Source organism: Chiloscyllium plagiosum, chromosome 23 (assembly GCF_004010195.1).
Source record: "Chiloscyllium plagiosum isolate BGI_BamShark_2017 chromosome 23, ASM401019v2, whole genome shotgun sequence".
Classification (NCBI taxonomy): domain Eukaryota; kingdom Metazoa; phylum Chordata; class Chondrichthyes; order Orectolobiformes; family Hemiscylliidae; genus Chiloscyllium; species Chiloscyllium plagiosum.
Genome location: NC_057732.1, coordinates 38,342,175 through 38,352,056, shown reverse-complemented (window position 1 = coordinate 38,352,056; position 9,882 = coordinate 38,342,175). Strand labels below are relative to the sequence as shown.

The 9,882-nt window shown below is 36.4% G+C and overlaps 1 protein-coding gene across 2 annotated transcripts in view; it reads left to right on the top strand.

Annotated features, from left to right (window-relative positions):
• The window catches only part of snd1 (staphylococcal nuclease and tudor domain containing 1), an 854,179-nt gene that overhangs the window by 343,604 nt on the left and 500,693 nt on the right, over positions 1-9,882 (top strand). The window contains exons 16-17 of one of the 2 annotated variants that reach the window (XM_043713956.1): positions 2,731-2,840; positions 6,808-7,051. In XM_043713956.1, coding sequence (XP_043569891.1) covers positions 2,731-2,840; positions 6,808-6,813 — 116 coding nt within the window. In that variant the 3' untranslated portion in view covers positions 6,814-7,051. Of the gene's footprint in view, positions 1-2,730; positions 2,841-6,807; positions 7,052-9,882 lie in introns of those variants that run through there. The other variant, XM_043713955.1, reaches the window with a different exon arrangement.

Sequence of the window (9,882 nt, the reverse complement as noted above, 5' to 3'; positions counted from 1 at the left end):
CTCCACCCTCTCCTCGCTGACCTATCACCTTCATCCCCTCCCCCACTCACCTATTGTACTCTATGCTACTTTCTCCCCTCTAGCTTATCTCTCCACACTTCAGGCTCTCTGCCTTTATTCCTGATGAAGGGCTTTTGCCCGAAACGTCAATTTCGCTGCTCCTTGGATGCTGCCTGAACTGCTGTGCTCTTCCAACACCACTAATCCAGAATCTGGTTTCCAGCAGCTGCAGTCATTGTTTTGACCTCACTTATTTACAGGTTGCTTACTTTTGACTGTATGTCCCTACTTTTGCTCTGATTTGCTCAAATTTCAGTATTCAGAAAAAAACGATTGACACACGATGGCCAGTAAATACTGTACAAATTTTAGTTTAAAATTCTAGATTTCTTTAAAAAATTACTTTCCAGAGTTTTAAAGCAGGTTGCAATTATGCTATCTTATGCTATTATAACATACCAGAAATTCTCATGATCCAAGTCTTGAATAAAAATCAATAATGTAAAGCTCTTAATATTCATAAATAAAAATGTACTCGAGATGTTGCTAGAATTTAATGCTGACAAATCCTGTTGTTTGATGGCCTACATCTTAAGGTGGCTGCAGATTAATTCATTAGTTTTAATCTGAAAGCATTTTTTAGTTTCTGGATTTGTCCTCATGGATTGGAAAGAAGTAGATGTAATACTGCTGCAAAAGAAAGGCAGGACTGTGGTAACAGACAACTATATAGGCCTGTTAATCTGAAATCTGAAGTAAGAATGTATTCTTTAGAACAAAGTAATGGGGCACTTGGAAATTTGTGATATGGTGTTTGGTATAACATGCTAATATGAATTGAAGATTGCTCAACTGACAGAAAATAGCATCAGAATAAATGCATAAAGAAGCCTCAAATTGAAATCAAAGTGTTTAATGTGTTTCTTTCACTGTAGATGCTGCCAACTTTCTCTGGCATTTTCTGCTTTTGTTTTATACTTCCAGTATATACACTATTGTGCTTTTATTTTAGTGTAGGACTAAACAGATCTTTTGATCTTTTGAAACTCATGGAATTTCACACTGTTCTATGCTTGAATATCTGTTACTTGCAATCCATAATCCATGATTTGAAAGAGGGGACCAGGTGTAATGGATACAATTTAACTGATGATACAAAGCTAGCTAAATTGTGGGAAAAAAATGCATAGTCTTTAAAAGCTTGTAGATTGGACCTGTGAGATTGTGTTCAAAAGCGGCCAAAATTGGTGAGTGGCAAAAGTAGCCTCCTTATATTCAGCAACTGCAAGTAGCACAAGTTTGAGGTGCAATAGAATCCCAAAATACAGTTCTTACACTGACCTTTTTATGCACAGTTCTTGCATATCTTAAAATTCCATTCCTATGGTGTTACATTGTTTGAACTGTAGTGCACAAAGGATTTGAGGGGCTTCTGTCCTGGGAGACAGGAGATAGGTTAAAACATGTGCTAAATGCTGGCTGCTTCTCCTGACAGGATTAAGTGTATCTGTCTGGTCTGTTTGCATAATTAAGAGGTCCTTTTTGTCTTTTTAGTTAGTAAATATTAGTAAAAATACGAGGCCGATATGCTCTAAATAAGTTAGAACTTGTACCTGTACTTAAAAGATGTTAAACTGATTATCACAGCTGGTTTGTGAGATTTGTTTACTATTTGCTGGTGTGAGTTTCATTCATTTATGCAATTTCATGGAAGCAACATTTTGTCATTTAGTTTCTTAAAAGGATAACTGCCCAGTTAAAAGGTATTTAACAAGTACACGCTAATTGGGGAAAATGTTTGGTGTCCTGTAATGTCTTGAGACGGTTGGTAAGGGCTGATTAATATTATAATCTTTTGTGGAGACATGATGGCAGGGAGTAGTATTGTTCTGAAATAGATCTAAACATTGCTTGCAGCAAGAGCTTGTAAGGTGTGAAAACGCAGTAATGGGTTTGAAAGGATTGCTTTGATTAGAAAGGTTTGTTTTAATTTGGTCTATCTTATGTTAGTAAATTATACTGTAGAACCACGGTTTTATGAATGATTGAAAGAACAGTGTTATAATAAATAATGAGTTAGTAAAGAGTTATGAATGAGCAAACAGGAGCCCAGTATTAATGAATATAGTGAGCTGATGAGTGAATTAGTAAAGATAACCTAAAACACACTATCTCACAGACATGGAGTATTATGGAAAATTGTGTATTGTATATTTTTGTAGCAGGAATGCAAAAGCAGAATATTTTTTAGAAGTTGAGAAACTTGTGTTAATTGATATTCTGAGGGATTTGTTCATTGAACATGAACAAAAAAATGAGCATTTAGGTACAACAAGAAATTGGGAAGGCAAATGCACATTAGCTTCTGGATTAGTGGTGCTGGAAGAGCACAGCAGTTCAGGCAGCATCCAAGGAGCCTCAACTTTTGTAAGTATGTAACTGTAAGGAAGCATTGCTGCAGTTAATACCTTGTTGAGACCACACTTGGTACAAGGTAAACAGTCATGGCCTCCTTATATTAAGGATGGATGTACTTGCCTTCAAGGGAATGTATTGAAGAATCGTTGTATTTACTCTTGGGTTTTGAGGCATGGTTTATGAGAAGAGTTAGTGCAGTGTTTTTGTATTGCATTCCTTTGAATGTGTCATTCTTATTATAAATAATGTCAGATTTTGGATACTTTCTCTATTGATTTCAGTCATTCTCAAATACCTTGTTTATTGTTTAAGGTATCGAGTGCCCTCGTGGATCTCGTAACACTCCGACAGGAGTCCAGGAAGGGGAACCGTTCAGTGAAGAAGCTACACAATTTACAAAGGAATTGGTGCTGCAGCGTGAGGTAGGCGAATGATTCATCTTACATTTGCAAATATTTCTTCAACTCTCTGTTGCCTTGAACAAAAGATAGAATATTAGAATAGTTCATCATGGCTAAGAGAAGATTTTTGTTGAAGTTGAATGAACATTGAAATAAAGGAGTATCACATATGTCCTGTTGTATGTGGAGTATGTAGGTTCCACCTTTAAGGAAATTGTCTTGCAGCAGTTACTGTAAAATGATGTAATGGAATCAATCAAGAGGGAACTGGAATGAGGGCAATGTTTCACAAATTTGGTTGCCTGAAGTGCATGAGAATTAGAGAAGATTGTACTTGATAATAGACAAGTCATAAATTTCCTATATTACATGATTCAGCCACTCTAGTTCACTGTCTCGTTAATGAATGGGCTTTCACATTCAGAATTCTAAGTTGTGTGACAGGATAAGGCCACTTCTACAGTTTAAGTAGCTGAATTTTGGAAACAATTTATGTTAATGTTATCCAGGCATGGAAGTACAATATCTGTTCCTGCCCATATATGCATGGACGTATTCAGTTAGTTTTACCATTTTAAACTTTAAACTGGATCAGGAAAGTAGGGAACCTGAGGGATAAAAATCCATCCTACAAAAATTTGTTTTTAACCTGAAGGTTGTAGCAGAAGAGAAGGTGATTTTTAATAAACTGAGTGCAGTGAAATATAGCGCTGAATTTTATGGCAACAAATGCCCCTTGCACAAATGTAAATGGGATGTGATTACATTGAATCGCAATGTACCGTCATTCGGTCAGTCTCAAGTCCTGGAAGATGAGTAGGTGTGACGAGACAGCTTGTCTGCCATTTTGAAGTTACTAATTGAAAGCTATTGACCCTGTTCATGATCCCTTCATCAGCAATTTTTGTGTGCCTGTTGAATATTTTAGGTATTGGATATGAAGTTTTGTGTTTTGCACAGCTGTGCAAAGATGAAACAAAGATTGAAGAAAAGACTGCCATAGGTATCATGGCTGAATGTAGCACGAGATGTTGTTGATGAAGGTGATGTTTACTATGTTTTAACTTTTTAAAATAGGTTTTTTTGAGCTGACTTAAAGAGAGATTCAAAGAGCTCAGGGGGTTTTTAAATTTGTAGCTGTGCTGATTCTGGTAATCGCACCTTACTCCTCTGTCACATAACATCCATCTATCGTCTTGATTTATGCCCAGAACTCTTTGTGACTCTGGAACTTTTCCCATCAGATGGTTCCTCATGGCCTGTCTGATGCTTCATTTACTGAGCTGAGGGGGTAGGGGTGAGACAGAGTGGACCACTGAGCTTTTGTTCTGTTTTCCTCACCCTTATAGGAAATACAAATTCTACCCTTCTCGCGGAATGACTAAGTTTTTGGCTAATTAGTTAATTTTACAGTACATGGTACCCTAGCACATTACCAAATATAAGCTTCTATATGTTTGGCCTGCTTTTTGAGTTGATAAATTATATATTGTTGGCCTTATCATTGGTTCTGAAAGTTCTATGGTAATTAAAAGAGCTGGTGTAATTCACATTTGCAGTGTGAGCTGTTCTGGTGTTTTAAAGTGCAATAAATTTTGTCAGCCGAAGGAACAGAATTGTTGCAATCGTGCTTTATTAGGATCATTGGCCAGTTTTCAGCTTCTAAATAACAGTGACTCTTCAGAACTGCATACCAAGCAATCCTATATGGCCATACCTCTTCTCTTTTTAATCAAATTACTGTGAAATCCTTTTGCAATGGCAGGGTGAGAGAGAAAATCAAGTCAACCTACTCTAAAGCGTTTTGCATTTGAGATTTTGGGAACAAGATAGTGATGACCTGGCAAGAGTTCACATGCTGTAAACGTTCCTTGGTTTATACTTAATATCATAAAAATTAAAACTGTTATTATGCTTTTAATTTTAAATGTGTATTCCAAAACCTCCATAGGTGGTGATAATTACGTATTTGTGATTTATTGCCATCTGGTATTCTGCCTTTTCGATATTGTGTTGTGGATTACTTAGAATGATGAGAAAGTGGTAATTTGGAAAGTTGTTTCTTGGAAGCTATGGTTTTGTGATCCTTTTATTTATGAACCATATCCTTATTTTAAGTTGCACTTGTAACTATGAAAATGTATTTTAAATATGTTCTGTAATTATTTTCTTTATTTGAAAGAAAAGTGGAAGAAAACTTCTTCTTGAGTGTAAGCAGAAAGATGAATGAGATCAGAATGTCAAAGTTGTCCAACAAGCTGTATTCACCATTTAGTGTTGCTAGTAGCTGTTGTCTGTGCTCTCATGGCAGAGTTAGGTGTTGCAGTACTGCAGCCCAGTTTTATGTTTGAGTTTTCAACTCTCGGAATCAAAAGAAGCTAGTCCTGGATCTTCAGCCTTCTAACTGCAGCTAAAGTGTAGGACATGGTATAAATTTAGAAATAATGGAGGCATTCAGGAAAAATAATGGGTTATTTAACTTGAATATGGATTGGACAAATAAAATTCGGTAAACAAAACCTTGAGGATGAGTATGTAAAGTATATTGAGACAATTTCTTGGACAAATGCACTCAAGGAACAAGCTGTTTAGACCTGTCAACGTGTAATAAGGCAGGGTTAGTTAACTGTAAAGGACTCCCTGGGAAAGAGTGATCAAATGATGGAACTTCACATTTAATTTGACAGTGAAACTGTTTGAAACTACTGCCTTAAATCATGGCAAATTATGAAGTCAAAACTGGCGTAAGTGTACTGAGGAAATAAGTTCAAGATGGTAGTAATGCAATGGCAGATGTTCAAGGAGATATTTTTATTGAGAATTGTTATGTCTACAGGTATCTGAAATTAGAGTGTTCCTAGAAAAGTTTTCATAAGCTGAAAATGGCGTAAAGCGAAGGCCCATGATTTATATAGAAAAAGTATCGCCATTTTTTGTAAAAGTGAAAAACTGCTTTGGATTTGCGAGAAAAGGTACTAATGGTGGTCTTTCGTAAAAGCGAACGTTCGAAAAGCGGGGGATACCTATATTACTGTGTAAATGAAGGATTATGAGAAGGATAATCCATCCTGCAGCTGACTAAGGGTATTAAGGATGTGATATCAGATACAGGCAAAACACTGCAGATGCTGGAAATCTGAAATAATAGGGGGAATATCAGACTCGAAATGATAGACTCTGTTTGTGTCTTGACAGATGTTGCTTGATCTGTTGAGTTTCTCCTGCACATTGTTTTTATTATTTATTAAGATTGCTATCAAATTGAAAAAATAAATTATTCAATGTAAAATTCATGCTACAGGTTGGGAAAAATTTAGAAAGCAACTCTCAACTAAAATAAGAGAATAGTTTATTTGGGTAAACAAGCAATAAATTTAAACACAAACAATACTAGCATCAACAGGTATATAAGAAAGAACAGAATAGCTGAAGTAAAAGCTGTCTCGAAAGAAGGTGAAACTGATAATTTAATAAAGGCAAACAAGGAAAGAGCACAGACTTGGAATAAATATTTTCTCTCTGGTGTGCAGAGTAGAAACCACTAAAAGCATCCCAACAATGAGAAAATCAGAGGGCAAATGTGAGAGAAGACTTCAAAATATATCACTAGAGAAAAAGTCTTAGTTATATCAAAATTGAAATACTGTATTTAATACAAGACTGGATGCTGAGACAATGTTTGAATAATCTCTTAGTTTAGAATAAGAATCTCCAGTGCAATTCAAATAGGCAATATATGTTGACCTAGCCAGCAACCCCTATATTCCAAGAAAGACTTTTTTTTAAAAAACCGGGGAGCATATGTTCTTTTTAAAAAGTCAATATATATTGCCTATCTCTAATTGCACTGGAGGTTTCCATTTACGACCAAGATTTACTATAGACTGGAAATTTTAATTGGCAATGTTTTGTACAATATTTGAACAATCTCTTAGTTTTATCCAAACATCTATGTTTTTTAGTTAATCTTGCATGCTATTTCTCACAGACATGAAAGATCTCATGGTATTATTTCAAAGAAGAACAAGACAGTTGTCCTGAGTGACCTGATCAATATTTACCCCTCAATCAACATCACAAAGTCAGATTTTTTGGTCATTACCACATTGCTATTGTGGAAACTGTAATGTACAGACTGCCTGTCATATAATGCCGAACAATAGAAAGGTTACAACACAGAAGAATGCTATTTGACTATCATGTCCATGCCAGCTCTCAGAGCAGCCCGCTTTCTCCCACTTCCGTGACTTTCCCCTTGCTCTAATCCTTGAAAGTAATTAGTTCCATGCACAAAATAGAATGCATGGCTATACTGTACAGATGCAACAACTATGTACCAGTCTTGCTATTTCTAAATTTGACTTTTGTATATCTTTATTTGGAGTTGAGGAATGCTGTTAGAATTGGACAAGGCTCATGCTGGGGAGTGAGAAAGCTCAAATCCATTTTGCCCATCATATGAAATTGGCTCCAACAGTTGTCTTTTCTTTCAACATAAATGTGCAACAAAGAGGAGTTTTCTACATCGCTTTAGGACAAGTTGTCTAACTTTAATGAGATTTTTAATGATTAACTCTACCATTTATTAAGAAAATGTTCCAAGAGGTCTCTAGTTGCCTGAACTGAAATTCATAATGCAAATTTACTTGTAGGGAAGCTGCTAATGGTTTTGTAGTGCTGACTTGAGTAATGCTCTCTCGACAGACCCTTGCATATGCTCATTAAAAGTAGACATATGTAACTTAAGATTTGAAGTGTTGAATTATTTGACCTTAAATCAGTTTAAAACTGTTTCATTATCACTTTTTTACCTCAATGCTTTCAGTAGTTTCTGCACTAAATTTATGTGAAAATGTCGGTCTGCTTTCAATTCAACCAGGAAGATGGTTCCTTATACTGTGCAAATGAATTAACAGTATAGTATAGTTCCTAGTGGACATTGTTCAAGTTATATTACCATCATTAAACTCTGTACAGTGATGAATCAAGAAGTATTTTACTTCTGCATAATTTTCTGTAGTATTGCATATGTTAGTAATGACGTATTTGACTGTTTACCTGGTAAATACTCAACTTTGGGCAATCTTGGGCAAGTTGTTGATTTGATGAAGCAGGATGAATGTGTGGTAAGAGTGGAAGAAGAAACATACGTGCCATCAGTTGGATCAAGAACCAATTTTGGAAGTTTGCCAACAGATTTTATTGGTTCCCCTGACTCAAGGAGCAGTAACAATACAGGGATGTAAAGAGTAAACTGCAGTATAATAAAGCAAAAAAAATGCAACTTTTAAAAAGTATACTACCCTTAATGTTGTGAATTCTGCCTTTCAAGACCTAAAAGATTTTACAACATTAAATTTAATAATCAGAAAGGAACTGCATGCCATTGCAACATGTATTGGAACTAGTATTTTAACTTCAATGAACATTGAGCCCATCAGAAGTAGGTGACTGGAGAATGCATTGCTTCAAAAGGTAGGATAGTTTTTGGTGGTGTGAATTCCTGAAAAAGGCAGCCTGATAAATTGATTCCTAGTCCTGCTGTGCTCACCACCCCTTTCAGTTGATGATGCATCAGATCTTTTTTAATGTAACCTAAAACCTTTTCATGTTAGTTTTTTTTTTAGCTTAAACTTAAAAGAATTAGATCATTTTGATTCAATGTCCAATGGTTTTATCTCAGCACTGATTGTTTAATTTCATGCTGGTTGAGTTCTTAATTTTGTAAAGTGTCTTGCAAGATGTTAATGCCCCTCAATTTTCATCAGAATATTCATTTGTTCATGGAATGGGTTGAGGAGAATGAACAAGAAGCTGCTGACCATTTTTTTTGTTGATGGTCACAACTGGTCTTTAAGTATTCTGATTTTATTTTGATTCTGCAATGTGGGGAGATTGCAGCATTCGAGCACTGAATATTTATTAGAATTTATCGAAAGCACAGATTGCCTCATGAAAAAGTAAAAGCTCATGCAAATCAAGTGTAATTTAGTTGCATCAACACTTTCTGGTTGTTTGTGTGTGTGTTTTCCGACTCCTTGACACACAAGCTTTGCCAACTGTGCCCTCCCCCATCAACTTTAATTGCAGTCCTCCCCTTACCAAGCAAGTCCTCTGCAATGACACCTGCAGACTTCTGTTTTGTACCCAGTAAATCAGCTAAGCAAGAATGCACTGAGATAGCAGTCTCTTTGTGCGCAGCACCAAGTAACGTTTTCTCTGCAGCAATTGGTTTAGTCACCCTCAGGACTCTGCTTTATAAGATTTGTGAAAGTTGAAGAAATAATACACTGTTTATTGGTCTGTGTGTAGCACTGAAAGAGGAAGTCAGGAAGGATTTTTTTCTGAAAGTATCCTTTCATTGGTTGTAGTCATCAGTGGCTAGCCAGTATTTATTGCCAATCCCTAATTGCCCTTTGAAAGTTGGTGGTGAGCCTCACCTTGATCCTCTGTAGTCTTTGTGGTGTTGATGTACCCACAGTGCTGTTTTTTAGGGGAGGGCCAGTGTTCCAGGGTTTTGCCCTAAAAACAGTAAAAGTATAGTAATAAATTTCCCAAGTCAGAATGGTGTGTAGCTTACAAGGGAAATTGAAATGCAGTTTTTTCCTTGTTCTTCTATGTAGTGAAGGTTGTGCAATTGGAAGATGCTGTCAAAGGAACTGTGATGAGTTAATATGGTGCATCTAATAAATGGTCCATGCTGTTGCTACTGTGTGTCAGTGGTGGATGAGGTACCGCTCAAGTGAGCTCTAATCTAAGTCCATCCTCCTACACTATCCCATCATCCATGTGCTTATCCAAGAATTGTTTAAATCTACCTAATGTGGCTGAGTTAGCTACCTTGGCAGGGAGGGCATTCCACACCCTTACCACTGAGTAAAGAATCTGCCTCTGGCATCTGTCTTAAATCTATCGCCCCTCAATTTGTAGCTATGCCCCCTCATACAAGCTGATGTCATCATCCGAGGGAAAAGACTTTCACTGTCTACTCTATCTAATCCTCTGATCATCTTGTATATCTCTATCAAATCCCTCTTAGCCTCCTTCTTTCCAATGAGAACAG